General features: G+C 36.2%; 2 protein-coding genes across 7 annotated transcripts; both read right to left on the reverse strand.

Moving 5' to 3' along the window:
• Positions 1-1,777: 1,777 nt before the first annotated feature.
• Positions 1,778-5,720, reverse strand: LOC110769330 (cadherin EGF LAG seven-pass G-type receptor, putative (DUF3527)). 3 transcript variants are annotated; one of them, XM_088246648.1, is made up of 5 exons: positions 5,429-5,720; positions 5,237-5,335; positions 4,508-4,534; positions 2,672-4,402; positions 1,778-2,217 (listed from the first exon to the last, which is right to left on the reverse strand). In XM_088246648.1, the coding sequence occupies exons 4-5, from the start codon at positions 4,400-4,402 to the stop codon at positions 2,032-2,034; spliced, it is 1,917 nt and encodes a 638-aa protein (XP_088102774.1). In that variant the 5' UTR covers positions 4,508-4,534; positions 5,237-5,335; positions 5,429-5,720; the 3' UTR covers positions 1,778-2,031. The 3 variants fall into 3 exon arrangements, with proteins under 3 accessions (XP_088102774.1, XP_021828971.1, XP_021828972.1); XM_021973279.2 differs by having other exon boundaries at positions 2,672-4,534; XM_021973280.2 differs by having other exon boundaries at positions 5,237-5,720.
• Positions 5,721-11,271: 5,551 nt separating this feature from the next.
• Positions 11,272-16,805, reverse strand: LOC110769342 (uncharacterized). 4 transcript variants are annotated; one of them, XM_088250688.1, is made up of 6 exons: positions 16,668-16,805; positions 15,670-15,936; positions 12,844-13,680; positions 12,149-12,334; positions 11,794-11,919; positions 11,272-11,645 (listed from the first exon to the last, which is right to left on the reverse strand). In XM_088250688.1, exons 2-6 carry the CDS (start codon positions 15,709-15,711, stop codon positions 11,538-11,540), a joined length of 1,299 nt encoding a protein of 432 aa, XP_088106814.1. In that variant the 5' UTR covers positions 15,712-15,936; positions 16,668-16,805; the 3' UTR covers positions 11,272-11,537. The 4 variants fall into 4 exon arrangements, with proteins under 4 accessions (XP_088106814.1, XP_021828983.1, XP_088106808.1 ...); XM_021973291.2 differs by lacking the exon at positions 16,668-16,805 and adding an exon at positions 16,129-16,433; XM_088250682.1 differs by lacking the exons at positions 15,670-15,936; positions 16,668-16,805 and adding an exon at positions 13,900-14,443.
• Between the last annotated feature and the right edge of the window lie 2,868 nt (positions 16,806-19,673).

Genomic DNA, 19,673 nt, shown 5'->3' on the forward strand with positions numbered 1-19,673 from the left:
TGGTAAGATATGTCTATTTATTTTCTTTTCCTTTTCTATAAACAATTTGTTTCTCATTTCTTCATTTACTTCTAAGGACAATGCTTTCCATCTTTTCTTTTTCGTTTTCAACTTGTCATTGTAACAGCGTTGTAGGTGGGCAACCATTTTTCTTTTCTCTAGTCTATTCAAAACAACTATGTCATAAAGAATGAAACAAGAAACGCAAACGTTATCAAACAGACTAAAATGAGTCTCAATTTGCATTTACAGTGGGTTTTTTTATAAGGATTGAATGACCCAGGTACTGGGACAAATATCAACCGCTTAGAAATAAAGTAAAGGCGTAACATGCCAAGAACAACTTCTGTCAGGATTCAAAACAAACAAATTGAAATTGACATAGAAGCAACCAATGATGCACCAAAACTTCACCAAAAGAGCTCCTCACAAGTTTAACAAAAATGGAAAAGCAGCCTGCAGACAAAATCAAATTCCATCTCTTTCCTGAAACACCTTGCTTGCCTGGTTTAACCAAATACTTGCAGTTCAATCATCAATCTCCTTCAACCCCATACCAATATGAAGGCAAATAACCCTGCATCTGTTAAGCCTTCCATTCGATTTGACCACAATTTTACCAGCCCTGTGATCAAGATACTCAATCACTTGTACTTATGCATCTGTATCACCACAAGAAACGTGACAGTCATCATTACAATACCAGCAAGGGGAAATTTTCTTAAGGAAACTGTCAGCCATGAAATATGCCAATATACAAGTTTAATGTTCAGATTATTAGCTAAAGTAGATCAACAATTGAGACATTTTACAGTAATCCAGAATTCTTGACCTGCTTCTACATAGAACTATACGGAATGAATCATACGAAAGAACTTTCCACTAACCTTAAAGTAATCACAAGCAGGGTAGGAGTGAAAAGCCTGCTGGAGAATGGTTACCTGAAATTTACTCCCATATACTTCCAGTACAAGGTCCTGCATACATGCTTGACCCAAATAAAAAATAAAAAGGTCCTGCATACATGATGATTTGATAATACTTTTACAAGTTTGTAGTTAAATATATTTCTTGTTCTTTTTCTCTTTATAGCATGGCTATGTGGATTTATTGTACTGTCCACTATGGTTAGTTTGCTTTTCTCATCCTTTTTTTCTTATTTTTCTCTATCTTGGCTAGGAAATTTGAAGTTAAACGAATGTGCTTCAGGCATGTTTGACGCATCTAATTAAATTGCCACCATCATTTATAATTGGTCAGGTCCATGGTTTGATATGACATGGTTTAGAGGCTATACGTAAGTTTCTAACTTTATCTTCTGATTATGAAGAGGACTACTACGATTATTTAGTCTCAATCTCTTCTCTATCACTTTTTATAGCTAAGCTAGACAACTATGTTTGAGTATATGATGAACACGTAGTGGGTGAACAAAATATAAGACAATCTAATATGTCAAATGTAATCCCTGTAATTAAAACATGAAAACAAAAGATAAGATCCAGGAAAACTTACTTTGTGAGCACTAGAATGATGTATTCCACGCATGAACATGGTCATGAACGAACTAGCGGCGACCAGAGCAAGCATGTTAACAAGCTGCAAATCAAACACTCTATAGCTGGAGTGGAGGTATGCAGAAGATGAAAATTTTAAATTATGATAGCAGGGCTTGGTCTAAGAATTAAATTCCAGTTCGGATTGATCTCAGCAAAATTATTAAAATGCCAATTTCAGTGTTGCTAATTGCCCTCAAGATGATTTGCTATCAATATAATTATATCAAAATCTCGTACATTCAATACTAATGAGCAGATTACAAGCATTTCTGGCCTAGGAATCAAGGGACTAAATCCCAACCAATACAAACTAACCTAGAAGCAGAAAACTGTCTGATATCACTATATCAGGGTAACCGAAGAAAACCATAAAACACAACAGAAATCATCTGGATTCCAAGTATACATACATATATAATTTAAGTTGCCCACTGCTGTATACAGTATGAGAGTTACAACAACTACACAAATTTCAACCCTGGATTTTGGTACTTAAAACTCCTGTACATTTTGGTCGGAGAGTGGGACTCTGTGTATGGATAATTGCTACTGCAATTGAGAAGGACTGCAGAATTGACATAGTTGGTTGAAAATGAACAAAATACAAACCATCGTGGACATTCAACATCCTGAATGTGGGAGGGCCATGTTCTGAACCCTGAAGAATTGAAATGGGAGAAAAGCATCTCAATACATATTCAAATAATTGTATAAATGCTCAAAAGTTAAGTATGAATAGATGTAAGTATGTGACAAATTGTTCCTGAATAATTTTTAACATCAACTAACATTCTGTAGCCTACTTGCAAAGAACCATATAGCTTTAGCATCACACAAAAATATGCTGGAAGTATAAAATACCATGTTTCAGTTCCCATCAGGTAAGTCATAAAAAACACTTCATTCTTTGTTTTCAAGCCAAAAACAATATTATTTTCCAGATTCCGATATCTTATGTCCAAAAACATTAACTCATCAGATCAAGCACCAGATACACAAATTTTGTAAACATGTATGGATGTAGTCAATTTTAATACTTGCTCAACAACATTTTGTATTTCACTTTGTAAGAAACTAAAGGGGGAAGGGAGTGAGGTAGGAGATTGGCATACCTTTCGATTTAAATCAAATGACTTGCACTCCCCCTGAGTGTCCGATTGAGGGAAAATGTCTTCTTTGCTTGGTTTGGTTTGAAGTACTGTGAGTGGGCACCCCAGATCCCAACCTCCACAGTCACAATGTCCACCAGATCTCCATCTTTCAGTAAGACTTGAAGCACCACCATTTCTGGTTCTTGGTCCACCATGAAGACCTGCTGGGATTAGAACATCCATACTGGTAGAGCAATCACCATTATTTCGACAACATTCGATAGGTACTGAGGCTTCCACAGTAGCGGTTTTCTTGACTCCAACTTTCTTCAGAAATTTCAAACCCCAACCTCCAGCCTCCTCCTTACGATCATCAGGGAGATGGTCTTTGACAACAATGGCGGCCAATTCAAAATTTGGAGGGAGATGATCTTCTAATAAATTGGGCAGACCTAGAGCATCTTGATTGTTGCCTGTATCTAGGCATGATTCCCGAGAAGAACTTTCAAGTTTCGAACTTGGTCCACTCAATTTGGAGGAGGTTTTTTGTTTGGATGAGTGACTTGACCTGAATACTTCTGCCACCTTCTTTGATAACCCCTTACTCTTCCTGAGATTATGGGCAGAAGTATGCATCTCAATACCACCACCATACAAAACAAACTCAGTCTCCATGATCTTTGAATTGTTTGAGCAGAGTGAGACCAAATTATTCACCTTCATCTTTCCAACAAGCTGTGACTCACCATCTCGAATTTCATGGTCCTTTTGCCCACCCTTTCCTGAATGGAACAAGTATACATAGTCCAGAGTCTTATCTTCTTCAGACTCAACCTTCCACAAGTTGGCTACATAGACCTCCCTTTTTTGATCTGTGGAGAAAACAAAATGAGGATTCCCTCCCTTCCACGTGCATTGAAGCATTCCTTGAGAAACAGTGGTGAGAGCAGAAGCAGAAGATTGATCAGAACACGCAGAGTTTGTACTACACAGAGAAACAAACCTTTTGTGGCCAGTATCAGATCCATTTTTATGGCTTCCCTTATTTGGTGTTTCCTTTTCTAGCACCGGTGAAGAAGAGAAACTTAATCCACCAGGAGATTCTGTAAAATCATAGCATATTGAGCCTTTCACATCATTTGTATTAATTCTTGTCAAGTCTGTATTGCTACCGAGGGGACCAAATTGGTGGAACAAAGGGCTCTTTAATATATTCACCATGCTCTTGCTCCCCATAACTGTACCTACAATCCACTGTCCTGCAGGGCCTATCACTACACTCCCACCTCCAGCTGCCAATGGACATTCAAAAACAAACCTAGTAGAATTACATGTATCTCCACTTCTAACTTTAGTCACATTCAAGCTCTCAGGCAAAGCACCAATCTTTGTCGAGCTCAAATTCACAACAGCACTGCATCGGGTAGCTTTGGATGCACTAATATGAATCAATTCCATGCAACGACGACGAAATTTTTCATCTAAGCTCAGTATATGTTTTGGAATCCTTCTGTCCAAGCCCAGAGCACTTGGAAACAAAGAACTTTTTATGCAACATTTACTAATTTGTGAACACTTAACATTTGAAATTAGGGCATGCTGTGGATTTGACCATGTGACTAACCTTTTCAATTTTGACCCAGAGGATTTTAAAGTACCATTTCTTGACAATTCCCGCTCCTTGCTCAAAATATGCAACGAATCGTCTTGTCCCTGGTGATCTTTCTGAGCATCTACTAACTTATCATCCATCTGCTGACCCCAATTAAATACCACACATTAATGGCAGCTAAGTTTTTCCCTATATTTTGCTTCAAACCGAATTATATAGACTTGGTGGTAGACGGCCTTATATACCTGTCCAATTCTTATCTTGCAAGAAACCTGAACACAAACACAAGCGGTAAGCATAAGCTATCAATTTGCAAATTTAAGAAGACATCAATTGGAAACTTTGAAGTTTGTCCAACCCAGAAGCTACGGAGATAAGTCCAGAAATTGATTGAAGCTGTCAAAATCAAGCTTGGGAGATTGTTTTCAAAATCTGAAGCGTGAAGCATTAGGCTCCAGGCACAATCATACAAAATAAGCTTGGAGGTTTTTATTTATTTGTTGTGCTATCAAAACCAACTGCAACAATATCTTCCACAGTTTTCTAACTTTCCCTTGGTGACTTAGATACAGTTTCTCCCTAACCCAAAACAGGAACACATACAAAAAAATCTCCCACCAACCCAACATAGCTCCTAATTCAGTAAAAAGAAAGCACTTAACTCCTAATTTCCATCTGTTTATAGTACAATTTCTCTAAGAACTGAGAAAGAAGAAGACAGACAAAAAGATTTGATCTTTATACATCTAAACTTCATATAAATAAAACCCAGAAAGGAAATTCAAACACAACATTAGAAAATCACAATTAACCAACAAAGTGGCCTATGATAAAGATGAATAAAATATTTTAAAAAGAGGCAGAAAGTGGCCATAAAACATAATAAACAGACACCCAGAAGAAAAGTTCAAACAATTTAAAATATACATATTTTTAAAAAAAACTAAAAAGACCAATTTTTCTTTTTCTCTTACCTTAGGAATTGGATCCAAGAAGAAGCAAGCAGCTTATTTGCAATGCATTTAACACTGTTCTTTCTCCTCAAACTTTGAGCTTGTTCTCCCAACCGCACACTTTAAGCACAAAGAAGACTGAAAGGTCAAATGGGGAACCACCAAAAAGAAAGTAAAGGAAAAAAGGTGGCCAAGTGAAGAAGAATAAACAACCAGCTAAGCACATGGAAAAGCAAAGATAAGCAAGAGCCACCACCACCACTACTAATGAGATCACACGTCTCACAATTCTAGGTTCCAAGCCATCCGTTTCTTTTCATTTTCAAGAAAAAATTGCAACTGTTTTAGGCAACATTGAAGAAAGAACGAAAGAAATTATGATAAATGCCTGAAGAAAAAAAAAAAAACTGAACTCTATTTGTTTTGGGTCTGAAAAACTGAAAAAAAAAACTCTGAACTGCACCAAGAGGCGTGGTGGGGGATGAAGTGGGTTTAATTCGTAAGCCACGTTTTCTGGGTTGAATTTGCGTACTTGTTTAGTTCTACCGAAGTCCCGGGTTCAACTATGGCGGGTCCCACCTAATATTCTTGCATTTTCTGGGCCACTACATTGACAAAGAAATTTACACAAAAGTAGATGCTTAACAAAAAGTTTATAAATTGCGTGCCTCGTTGATTTTATGTTAGAAGAAAAATTATCCAACATATTCACGGTTGAGGAAGAACATATCGCATTGTTAACCCTATCCTTTGATCATTGATAATGTGAATTTTTATCCCAACGTGTAATCCGCAATCATGACAATATGAAAATGTGATGAGTGCTAGTGGCCTTACTAGTTTTTCCTTTTTTATCAATTGAGTTGGAGGATTAAAACAGAAATATCTTTCAACATTGAGAATATGCCCGTTTGAAATTATTTTTATAGTTAACACTTTTGCTCATAAGCGTTTTTGTTAGAACTGCTTTTATTAGAAGAGCATTGAAATTTTTGTTACAAATCCAATTGTAAGTGTTCCATAAAGCAGAACCTCTAAAAAGCGGTTTTATGACCCCAAAAGCACTTTCAAATTGTTATGTCAAACGTAGTCAATAACATTTTCAATTCCAGAAGCACTCCCAAATTAATTAGTGATATTGGTCATTATACTAATAAAGAAATTTATCATATAAGATAAGACTTGGTATTGGATATAAATTTTTTACATCAAACCCAAACATACACACTTTGCAATTAGCCAAAAGTCACAAGTGAAAAGTAATGTAATATTTTTATTTTGTGAGAATTTGAATTGAAGATATAATATAATATACATTTTGAGTGTATAATTCGTACGAACTTATCTCTTCACTATTGGTATATGGTTCAAAAATGAAGAGGGAAAAGGGGGTTTTAGAAGGTGAGCTGGTGCGCATGATACTGAGAGACAGAGAACTCCACTAGTAGAGGTCAGGGTGGCCCCCACTACGAGTAGCCGAATAGACGAAGGCCACATCAGCCAAATTGTTCGCTTTTTATTTTTTTATTTATTTTTATTATAATTATTAATTTTTGGGCAATTGGGTTCCAAGTTCAGACAAATTTTGTTTGTTTTCATTGCTTTGAATTTTGATTGCCGCAAGGCTACGACTTGGTTTCTTGGACTTGGACATGTGAAGAGAGAGAGAGAGAGAGATGGCGTAGGAAATGGTCAAATACAAACATACCTACACCTACACCTACATACATTACATTCTCTTATTTCTTTCTAATTTTTTTAGTATTTATATTTATTATTATATTATTATATTATTAATCATGTTAGTTTCTTATTAATGTGCTCATATTCTCCTCCCCTACTTATTTATTATGTAGGCGGTGGGTAAATTAAATCTCATCCTTCAACTCACTCGGAAAATCAGATCGGCCGTCACCTCAAAAGATTAATTTCCAGCATTGAATGGTTGCAAGGTTGCAATCATAAAATTCATCATGGCTACTAAAAACCAAAACCAAACAAATTAATTATGGTTACCCTTGTTTATATCTCTCCTAATTAATAATCTAATGTAAAACAGAGTGTGTTGTTGTCTAAAGAATTGATTTGAGGATCAACTAGTCTTTTGTATAGTGATAATTATCTTCACTTAGTTGGAGAAGGTCTCAAATTCAATTTACATGGATGCAAAAACGATATCTAATTGTGATTGGTTGTTTATCTCAGTGTAAAAAATATTCAAACAAAAATAACTAATTGAGGGGTAAAACTTCTCTATTACAACAAATGATAGAGAAGTATTTCTCTATCTTGGTTTTTTTTATCATCGACGGACAAATATTTGATGTTTGACCAATTTTTAATATTTGAGAAAGAAATACTACTAGACTAAAGAGAATAACTAGCTTGAATTGTTTACACTACTAAAAAACTGGGCAAAGACCACGAGCATAAAGGCACAAATACAATATTGTGCATTCTTTTTAACATTAGGCACAAATCAATCACATTTGTGGCTTTTTCTTATAAAACACAAATAATTGTTTTAAATTCATGCACTTAGGGCACAATTTTACATTAGGCATAAAAAAATCGTGGCAAAACTAATTATATATGTATTATCTAAGACATTCTTTAGAAAAAAAAGGTGATATTATTTGGAAAGACAAATTTTTTGTGTCTTTATCTCGCATATTAGACACAAAAACCATTTTGTGCCTAATAATTTACAATAATTTACATGTGATGTGACTTTTTATTTTTCTAACTTTGTTTAAGGGTTTTATTTTAATAGCAAAGTTTAAAACTTTGACCCCCGAAAACGTAAAGTTTAAGACCGGCCTCCCCCTAAAGTTATCATTAATTAATTTTTGGTGTTTTATTGAGTACGCCTCCCCCAAAAGTTTTAAACCCTAGAAAATATCTCAAAACTTCCTCTCTCTCTCTCTCTCTCTCTCTCTCCCTCGGAAAGCTTCTCAGCCGTTCTCCTTCTCTCTGTCTCCATGTTGACGCCACCCTCCAAAGTCGCCTCCCTTAACACAGATTACAGCGACTGCCATCTGCATCCACATGGACCTGCAACCACACCCAACCCACATTTCAAATTGACAACTGCGAGAGATCGTGAGTGCAGGGCTCGATTTTGGCTGGGTTTAGAGATTATAATATGAAGATTGGTGATGGGTGTCTAGAGAAGATTTGGAGGGAGACAGGGATAGAAGGCGCTGGGCGGAAATTGTTGGTGGTAGGGCACGAATCTGGGCAGGTTTTGCGGCTGCGATCTGAAAACCCAGATCGGGAGGAGAAAGAGAGAGAGGAGGTGGAGATGGAGAGAGAGAGAGAGAGGAAGTGGATGGTGGAGGGATATGAGGTGGGGAAAGAGAGAGAAAGAGGAACTGGGCTGATTTAGATGGTGGAGGGGCATAGGAAGTGGTGATGGTTGATGGTTGAGAAACAGTGAGGGAGAAAATCGATGGTGGTGGTAGTGACAGAGAGAGAGAGAGAAAAAAAGAGGAGGTGGTTTAGGTATTTTTTGCAATCAAATTTTTTTTTCATTAAAAATTACTTTGGACACGAATGAATAATTGGTGTGCATATATAAAAGTCGAATCAGATCTGACACTTTCGTGCTCAAAAGTATTGAGCAAAGGACACGAAAATGGTAAAATTGTGCTTCATGAGCAATAGAAACTCCTATAGAGGACACTGACCAATTTATTGTAGCTGCAGTGTGGCTTTTAATATAGAGCATGAATAATTGTGTCGTTTTATACTAAAGAGCACAAATAATATTAGTCCCCATAACTAGATTTTGTAGTAGTGTTAGTTAGATAGATATATATATTTCGGTAGCATATTTTCACCTAAAAGCGTTTTTTATTTTTGGGGTAAAAGCACAATTTTTTTTTTCCGAACCCCAAAATGCATTTTTGTGAAGTTCAACTACTTACTACAAAAGTTGGATCCAAAAGGGAAAAAAGAAAAGTGTTTTTGGGGATGGAAAAAAACCCTTTCGCTGTCTAAAAACGTGCTTTTCTGTTGTCAAAGGCAATTAGTCACGAGCAAGATTATTGGATATGGTTAGTTGGTGGGAAGTTTTTCTTGTAATAGCAATAGATTGTGGTTGGTGGTCACTAGACTAGGCTAAATTTTCTGCAGTGGAATTATGGGTAGTGAGTTATATGACAAATGAAATTATTAACAGCATCTCCACTACCACTAGTAGAATTGGATGTTTGTGATTATAGACAAGCATTTTCTATGGCATCTATCCTCCATTATCATTTGTGCATGGAAAAGCTTTCACATTTGCTCAATTAATCAAATATATGATCGCAACCTAAGGCACCATTATATGAAACTTGGTTAACAATTTCCCTGCAATATGATGATAATAAACTATTTTTGTTTCCATTTGATTAAATCTATTACGGTTGTTAGAATCAAATAAAATAGAAGGGTTGTTTTTGTTGAAAAATTTGATTCGTTTAGAACCATATTGAAATCTCAGATCAGATTTGTAACAAGTGATTAGTTGGTATATAAAGAATTAGACCACACACACTAATGTTGGGACATATTGATATAAACCCATATCTATTGGAAACTCGGATGACCATCGACAATAGCGGAGCTAGTAGCTTGTCTTTGGGGCGGCCAGTATTGTATCTTCAAGGTTTTATAACCTTATATTTCAACTGATATTGCAGTAGGTATTTAAGAGTTATTGACTTTTTCATGAAACTTAGGGAGCCACAGTTACTATAGGCTTATACGTGGCTCCGCCCCTAACCATCGACATATCTAGTGTGAGCATGCTAAGAATCCATACAAGTCTATGGACTCATCCACCGGCTTTCACACAATATTTCTTCCATCCAACAATATTCCCTGCAATGTGAATATTGAAATATTCAAATTTGGTAGCAGGGGGATCAGTGGGACCAAACTGAATCTTAAATTGGGCATGGGCATGTGCAGGGCTAAAAATCTTGGGCAAATGCAGACTGAAATGAGTGAACCTGGTTTTAAAACTGTGGTTGACAAATATGACATTGACAACAAAGTTTGTGTCTATTGAGGAGCCGTCTAACCAACAAACCTGTTGAAAAATGAAGGCATTTTTGTCTGCGCCCTGTAAATTTTCATACCTAACAATTAACCCAACACCCTGCTTTTTTGAGGTTTGTTTTTCATATGACTAAATTACACTTTTGTCGAAGTCATAGCATTTGGGCTTGATTTTTTTGACCTCCAAAAGTGTGCAGAAGAACCTAGGACAAACAAACAAGGCTCTTTTCTCACATCAGTTCATTTGAGCAGCTTCTGAATACCTGCATAACTGTCATTAAAACGATTTGACTCTGTGTCAATTAATCTGAAAAGGAAGATAATTTTTCTGGCATAACAAAAAAAACAGAGAGAGAAGTCCTTTTTCTTTTTAATAGAAAGGCCCAATAAAATTAGGTGACTTGGAAATGGACCAACAATGTCCACAGCCCAAATCCTCAACTCTCGGGCCAGTACAAACATACCCAAATTCTCAACTCTATGCACCAAACAACGTGAAAACACTAAAAGCTTGATATACATTGTTGGTGGTGTTTTCTGATAGTTTAAGTTATTTGATAAGTGATTGTCTAACATTGTGTCAGAATTTTCAAAATCAGCGGTGGGGCTGCGTCTATATGTTTCTTTATGTCTTTTCTCCACATGCATGATAAGCCTGCACTTTTGGGTTTAGTGGTTGTCTAATAATAAATACGGCCGTTCAAAATGTCATTATGTGAGATGACAAAAAATATTCTTTAAACATGGCAGGGGCTAGGTTGATTCCATGTAAATTGAACCACTCAAAGGAACAAGATCAAAATCTAAGGGTAATGTGGTTGAGAGACGAAGAGTAAAAGGGCAGCAACGGTGGGAAAGACAACAGGAGAGGAAAAGAAGAAGCTCTAAACACTCAAACCGGCGTCAAACACGACGGTTGGAGGTGGAGCTGGGGAGGAGAGAATGCACCCTCTCTCTTTAAAAGTCCTCTAGGGAGTTCAAATGTGTACAAAAGTTCAAGGAAAAGCTAGATAAAATTGTTCCACTAGTATTCAAGTAAAGATGACATGAAAATGTGCACCTTACAAGTTTGAAATTTGTACAAGAAATAGTATCACAAGAACTTGACATTGTTATGCACTTTTCTTTACAGTCCTGACTCACTTATTTATTGGATAATATTAATGACCCAATTTATTGAATTTTTTTTTATTAAACCAAGGACAGACAAATCCTGGTGGAAACAGGGTCCTGCAAAATTGGTAGATTAATTAGTCTATGGCTAGTACACTACTCAAATCCACGATTGGATGGGATAGCTGCATTTGAAAGAGTTCACTCCACTGATATGAGCAAAGATATCTGAGGAATCAACCAAATCCTCTTCCTCTTTCACAACTACCTGTGAGACGACAGAATAAAAAGGACAACAAAACTTTGTAAGGTGACAAGACAATCAGAATAAGGAAAATGTAACAGCTTGAAAGAAAATAAAAATTCTTGGTAGATATAAGATAAGGCATATGTTTTAATAGTGTAAGAAGTATTACTTCATCGTCTTCGTCGTCTTCGTGGTTGCTACAAGCAGGTCTATGAGTCTCTCCGAAGTCATCGTTCTTTGCAAATCTTCCTCTGACTCGAGGTCTGCTGTCTGCAAGTGTTTTGCGGCAGGCGTACTGCATATTTGCTTGCACAATTAGTGAGAGTTTAAATCCTAATCCCCTAGTATGAAGCACACAGTGACATACATGCACATATGAGCAGAGGCAAATGCTTTTCACAAATGTTTTCCTCATATAACTATATGTAAGAAGATATAATAGGATGGTGACAAAAAGAAGGAACCCGTGTGTGTGTGTGTGTGTGTGTGTGTTGGAGAGAGAGAGAGAGAGAGAGAGAGAGAACCTTGATTTTCTTGGTGAAATTCCTTTCATTCCTTTTCTTCATGTACCTATGGATTTTCTCTTTCCTTTCTTCAACAGAGAGCTTTCCTACTTTAAAATTTGGGTCTTCTGCTATTGGAATCTCTGTTGGTAAAGAAGTAGAATTCCCAGCTCCATTCACCAGTTGTTGACTCTCAGCACTAAGTGCCTTTCAAGTAGGAAAAAGATGAAAAATACACCAAAAAAGAAAAAAGGTTGCAGAGAAAAATAACATCAGTCCCTTTTAGTGCACAAGAAAGAAAGTGCTTATATCCTTATTTTGATGCTAAGCCTGCTGGTATTATTTGGCAAAGCTGAATGTGATACCACTTTTCCAGTCTCCATTCAGGTGATAAGAGTTTAAAGAGAGCAGATAAACAAGATAATACTTCTATAGATGTGGCCCCTAAGAGGATTTATAGAAGATGATCATACGCCCCCATCGATGCCTCCTAAATATGGAATTCTAACTCTTTTGAAATTGACTCTAATGACCAATTAAATGCATTTTTAAGAGGGCAGGTGTTGAAATGTTGTGTTACTTCAAGTTCGTTTTTCAATTCACACAGATTGAATTAAACTGTTTATATGTGTTTCTTGCCAGAAAGAAAATAGCTATTCCATAAGATCTCTCTAAGCACTTATAAAGTACTAAAAGTTGCTAGCAGCGATCAGTACCTGAAGATCTTCGGGGTTAAAAACCCTCGGTAATGATTCTGGACAGAAAATTCCACCATTGTCTCCCTGATATTCCAAATCTTGCGTTTGAAGTTCAGAAGCCATAAGGATGCTGCCGGTGAAAATTCCAGAACTGTCAGCAGATAATGCAGCAGGATTTATAGTCCCAGCAGTCATGTATGGTGGTCCCATACCAGGACCAAGAAAAGAACAAGAAGGAGAAGAAGGGTTCAAAGGAACATAAGAAGGCACTGAAGACAAGCAATCCTCTTCAAAAACCGATGATAATGGAGCCGGCATAAGAGGCAGTACAGGTTCAGCAGGGTACTGAGAAAATCCCTCAACAACAGAATCTGCTAAGGAGATTTGATGTGGCACTGAAGAGAAATCAAATTGTTCTTGTTGGGGCACGAGAAACGGAGGCACAGAAAAAGGAGGGGATTGAGAAAAATCGATGGAAGCTGATATGTCATTATCAATTTCTTCTTGGGAATCAAAGATTATGGAAAGATTGCCACTATTGTTGTTGGTGGTGTTGGTGACGGTGTTAGTGCTAGCGGCAGTGGTGGTGGTGTTGGTGCTTGTGGTTGTGGTAGTGGTGCTAGTTGTTGTGGGGGTTTGTGCAATGGTTGTGTCAGTATTGCCATTGTTATCCTGGTAGGTACTGAACTTAGTTTCTATGTCTGGGGGAAGTGAAAGATTTGTAGCAAAGGAGGAATTTTCTTCATAGCAGCAATTTGGAGAAGAAGTGACCTCGGAATTCTGTAGGGTCTCTTGGAATAGTTCAGGATCACAAAAATCAAAAATTTGAGCACTAATCTGGCTGGAAATTTCATCCTGCAAAACATCAGAGAGCAATGTTAACAATATGATTATTTGACAAGATTGCATGTAAACCTTATCTAAAATAATAAGATTCTAATAATAAAACCTTTTTCTTAAGCCAACTAGGAGCATCATTCTTCATATTTTTGCTACCAATAAAATTTTATTATTGTTACACAAGATTTTGACATAGGCATGCTACAGCTTATGACAGTAAATATATATAACAACCTGTGTCACAGTAGAGCTTTCCCTCCCTCCATCCCTCTGTTTTTCTCTTTCTATATGCATGAAGCAAGCATATGAAAAGTATAAAATACAATGAGATAGTTTTCTCAGATTTTTTTATGTGGTTTCAGTGGACCAATCTTCCATATATATATAGTTCCCTTCTATTGAGGGACACCCTTTAGGGTATCCTACAAATTTTTTTCAACGATCCAAACCATCTATTTTTTAAGTCTACATTCATAGATCATCTTTGCAAAAAAATTAGACAAATCGGAAACCGTTTCGATATTCAATTGTGTCCTACAAAATCAATGAACACGGTACTTCAAGAAAGTACTAAAATTTCAATAATTCAATTGAATGGTCAAATGATATCGGATTCAAGTGTTTTTTTGTAGAGATGATCTTTGAATTATGATTCATGAACACAATGAGTTCTTAAAAGAAGGATGGGCGGGTGGTGGATTTTTTTGTGCAAAGTAAGAAAAAGATGTGCATTTGTGCTGCATGTGACATGTAGGAATAAATTTACCCAATTTCAGCTAGAAATCAATGGAGTTAACTAAGATGAAAGCTCATGGTATGTTAGTTTTGTTCAATTTATAGAAACGACTCAATCCTAGCGAACAGTGAGAATTTAAAGGGCACTTGAGAGAACCAATTTATGTTATCCATGTGAAATGCTTGTTTGTCACTAGGCTCCTTTAACCATCTAAACGCAAAAAGAATCAAAGATAGAAAAGCTTATGGGAGAAGCATAGAAAGATAAATATTCCCATTCTAATCAAAAGGAAAGTGGACATTTACTAGTAAGGAAATTCAGGATTAGAATGCTAAGGTGATGGCACCCTAAGACAATGACAATGACAATTTTGTGGGTATTATTGGAAACAAGTTTGAAATATCTGCCAGGAGTGCGCATATGAAATAGCCTATAGAAATGGCTCAATGAATGGTGGTACAAATTTGATGGGATTTGCTTGTGGATCATTCTATTTTGAGTAAAATGCCTTAACCCCCACAAATTCTTTAGGAGTTTGAGAGTTGAAGCAAGTCCCGAAACAATAAGCTCATCGGATCAAATTTGTTCTTTTGTTCCAACCAGTGGCTCTCAAACTCAGAACATTCTGAATTGTACAAGAGCCAAGTATAAAGATGATGATGATTTTTTATTATTTATTTATTTATAATTTGGAAATGTCAAAATCAAACAAGACATTCAACAAGAAATTCACACGCAGCTAGAAAGGTAGAGATGCCAAAGGGATTGAGCAGATGATGATGGTTACAGAAAAAGGACAAAAAGAAAGGGGGAGGATATGAAACTCCTGCTGCTTTGACCAAGAAATTTTACCCAACAAAGCACAAATGAAAAAGGCCAAAAAAAAAAAAAAAAAAAAAGAATGCATGCATGATTTTGAATGTTCCATTCAATAATTTTGATTAGCTTGCAACCATCTTTCATCTCAAGACTTATTCTGAAGAACCCCATTTGCAGAAACACAAACTAATTTGCAAACAAAACACAACATAAATTATTCTGCTCAATGAATTTGATTCTATTTCATCTCCAGACAAATTCTGAAGAACCCCATTTGCAGAAAAAACACTAATTAACAAATTAATCACAACAAACATGCACAAAAACACAATCTTGGTCCAGGAAATTAACAAATATGAATCCATGCATGCATCATGCATGAACAGAGAGCTAAACACAACAATGGAGATTGAGATTAAAAAAATTGGTGGGGGAGGATTAATAATAACCTGCTCCTGCTGCTGCTGCTGCTGAATCACATGCTGCAACATGGTTCCAATTCTCTCTCTGTTGCGTGGCTTGAGCTTTAATCAATGGGTTCGCTTGCTTAATTTTTTTTATAAAAAAAAAACAAAATCAAAGAGAGAATGTATTTAAAATGCAACCAATATGTACATGCATATCGCTCCTCCTCACGGGCCTCGTTGTTGTGATCTGGATGGAAACTATACAAAGGAGGAGCCAAATGCAACAGAATCTCAAAGAGCTAGCAGAGCCTATAACGATCCAAAAAACCAAACAACCATGTCAAAAAAAGACAGAAAAAAGAAAAATAATTTAAAGAGAGAAAAACAGAGGAAGGTTAAAAGAAGGGTGAGCTAAGAAAATGGAGGGGTGTGGGGTGGCAAAAGTGAGTTAATAGCCTAAACTTCATATATATATATATAGTGGTAGGGGTCTGTCCGTACTTAGCCGTCAAGCCTGGCACTGGTCAACCCGAGGCTCGCGGGGGATCGCTAGTTTGGGGTCCGTACATGGCGTGGCACTCTGGGTGAACACAAGTGAAAGGAGACGGGACACGTGGCGAGCTGGGTCTCGAGTCTCGACCAATGGCGGGGTGACCTGGCAGTGGCCTCTAATGGATTTTGTTTTGTTTTGTTGAGAGGCAAAGCTGGTTTGGTTTGGTTTGGTTTGATTTTCTTCGTCTCTAACTTTCCTTAACTCACAACAGTTAGAGCAGAAATTGGTTGACCAAGCCTTGCCTGTTGCCCGATTCTTTACAAAGTTTTATTTTGGTAAGCCCCGATTCTTTCAATGTGGGTAAATATATAATCGAAGAATGTCCTTAATGCGTCCTTGTTTGGCATACAGTATTGGATTCAATTATTATTATTATTATTATTATTCAGTATATGGTGTTAACATGTGACTAAGGAGCTTAATTAGCTAAATAGTGCTATCATGCATTTGGTATATACTATCTACACAAGATTGGATTAGATCGTACCTCAAACCCAGAACGTGTACACCCGACTTTAGGTTTCGAATCTCGAACTTTGAATTCTAGATCATAAATCGAACTAAACGATGTCTGATTTGATTTTTGTAGCTTTTTTTTTTTATGATTACGATTGTAGGTTGCACTCAAACGAATAATTTTCTCTCGTTAAGTACTTATCACCTTCATGGAGCCATTGAGCTTTGTATTTATAGAAGTTTGCCCCATACAAAGCAAGCTGTCGATATCTTCCCTTTTTACTGTAAAGGGAATTTAATTTTGAGATCAGTCAACTAAGGGAAGAAGAATGATGATTTTGCTGCAGTTACATAAAAGATATGGAATGGTACACATGCTAATAATTTGGGGAATTATACGCAGTGGATAACGATCAAGTTATTCCACTCTGGACAATATCCAAAATAATTTTGATAAAAATTCATGACTAAATTAACTTAACACCAAAATAATGAAACCCAAAATTAAAAAAAATTAAAAGCGACTCTCCCTTTCAAGAACCTTAACCCTAGTCTTAGTCATTGACTGATGCTGAAATAATTATGCTTCTCGATCACTGGAGAATATATATTGTGTACTTGCTTATAATTCAGCACTTTATTTATATAGATCCTCATGGCATAGAATTGATATGATATTGATGAGGATATGAGGTGGACGCGCGCAGGACATCTTATGCTCTTGATAATGCAGAGGTGCTCAACTACTCATGATCAATCATGGGAGTCAATTTCTGGTTAAGAGCTACACCATTCAAATTGAGAGTGAGAGAAGATTAGTGGGAGTCCTCCGATCTCCGTATTTACGTCTAAAATTACGCATTTTCATCTTTTATTTTAGAGTCTGTTATCTTTTATTTTAGGATCCGTGACATAAAGGTCCCTAACAACTTTCTTATTTATTACAAATCAATCGTGAGTACTAAATTGTAAACCAAAAACAATTAAGTATGGATACTCAAAAGTACGTAGTTTTGGATATGAAGACAAAACAAACACAAAAAGATAAATTTATTTGAAATCCTAATTTCCATTGATGGAGATGCTACTACACCTTCATGATAAATCACATGGAATTTTATACAATGAATATTTGCTCTATTAGGACAAAAGATCATTGGTTTGGTTTCATACATGCTGGATCGTTTTATGTTAGGGAATCATAGATTTGGTTTTATGAATGACTACCTTATTAACAACGTTGCAAGGTCCTTTTTTTTCCCTTTCCTTTTGATTTTTTTTGCTTTTCTCTGTTTGATTCAACAATACAAAAACAAAACAAAAAAACTATCGTTTATAAGATTTGAATTCACAAACGTCTCCAACAAAACAAATACTAAATTACTATTAGACCAAAGGGTAATTGGCAAATTTTGTTTTGGATTCGATTTAGGATGTAGAGTCATGATCCATAATGGCAAACTAAAGTTATAGATGACACGTCCTAAAGCATGCCCTTGACGATGCATACATGTCTTATTTCCTTTTAATGCTTGAATTTGGATATGGAAGCATTTTCATTTTGACCATCATATATATATCATCACCAAACCTACATAAAAAAATGCTCCACCTCCTCCTTTTTATTCCAAACCTTATGCAAAAAGGAAAACCCAACTCCATGAGCACCCAAAAAAAATATAGTCCCTTTGTGCACTAGGGTTAATTTGCTTTGCATCAATAATTTTCTCTTTCTAAATATTTAGGCAAAAAAACATGACTCGTGCACATGTTTAAAAAAAGTGGGATCAATCCCCTTCCTCAATTTAGATTATACCTCTTTCCAATCAATGCGGGTCGACAATGCTTAATTGTATGTTGTTCTGGTAACTTAAGCTAACCTTTTGGTTTGTGCATCCTTCTAGAGAGCTTTCCATTTTCTGGTTTTGGCAAAAGTTCTGCAGCATGAAGTGATTTGCATGTCTCATATGTTTTGTGTTTTAGATTTTGCAGAAGGGAAATATACCCTTTCTCGGAATCTAAGATTGTGTTTGATGAGTTACGTACTATACCAAACTCTCACCGGAAACATATGAAACAAACAAATTCTGTCTTGAAGGGACGGGAAGGTTGTGCACATGGTTTTGCAAATTATATATGCTAAGATTCTACAGAACATGTCCATTAGCATTAGCTCCATCCATCCGTCCCCATGACTTGGGATGAAATGATTAACATCATGTGATTTGTTGGGATATTGTGTGGCTTGATACGAACCATGAGTGTCGATGGAGTTAATATCCCATATCAACAGTGGCGGAGCAAAGAATTTTGTCATTGTCAAGGCCTGATAAAGAAAGTTATCAAATGGCATATAAATAGGTGTGTTCAAACATTTTCGTCAAACACCTTAGTCATTCGCTTAAAAAGAAAAACTCAAGAAGATTGAGGTCACTCGAACAACATGTGCACTATAAGATGACGTAAACATATGTGTCATCGAACGCATCTTTCTTAGATAATTTTTCGCAAACACTTTTCTTACAATAATCAGTCATGTGACTACACGTAAGAGGAGTGTTGTATACATCCGTTATACACAAGAATTTCTCAATTTGACGTTTCGGACTAATTGAAACTGCTTTCGATTTAAGAACTTCATTAAGCATGCATTGAACAGAAAAAAGAAAAAAGAAAAAAGTTATGATAGATGTTTGATGTAATGTGTCTCATTGTCTCCTATTACCTCCATAGTTAGTCAAGGTTATGCTGTAGCATCAATCTAATCTTTGCTACAACAGAACCATGATGGAGGCCCATTTCTTCTGAATGGCTCTAATTAAATTCTTAGGCTCAATATTCAACAGACATGTTTTTTTAAAGAATTTTACAAAACTGGAAAGAGGGCATCAATTTTTACACTTTGGAATGCCTCTGTTTTTCTTGTCTTAGATAAATGGTATTTCAAATTTGACAGAAATAATGCCATATACAATTTTATTCTCAAGAGAGCAATATACTATACTGGGAAATTTTTTATTTTTTATTTTTTGGGAAT

The sequence above is a fragment of the Prunus avium genome, chromosome 1 (genome assembly GCF_965620075.1).
Source record: "Prunus avium chromosome 1, drPruAviu1.hap1.1, whole genome shotgun sequence".
Classification (NCBI taxonomy): Eukaryota; Viridiplantae; Streptophyta; class Magnoliopsida; order Rosales; family Rosaceae; genus Prunus; species Prunus avium.

Coding starts and splice junctions, on each gene's coding strand:
- LOC110769330 (XM_088246648.1), bottom strand. CDS start 4,402: ATGGATGATAAGTTAGTAGATGCTCAGAAAGATCACCAGGGACAAGAC. Junction 2,218..2,671: donor CATTTGATTTAAATCGAAAG/GTATGCCAATCT, acceptor TCAATTCTTCAG/GGTTCAGAACATGGCCCTCC.
- LOC110769342 (XM_088250682.1), bottom strand. CDS start 13,959: ATGCATATAGAAAGAGAAAAACAGAGGGATGGAGGGAGGGAAAGCTCT. Junction 12,335..12,843: donor TTAACCCCGAAGATCTTCAG/GTACTGATCGCT, acceptor CCTACTTGAAAG/GCACTTAGTGCTGAGAGTCA. Junction 11,920..12,148: donor ATTTCACCAAGAAAATCAAG/GTTCTCTCTCTC, acceptor GCAAATATGCAG/TACGCCTGCCGCAAAACACT.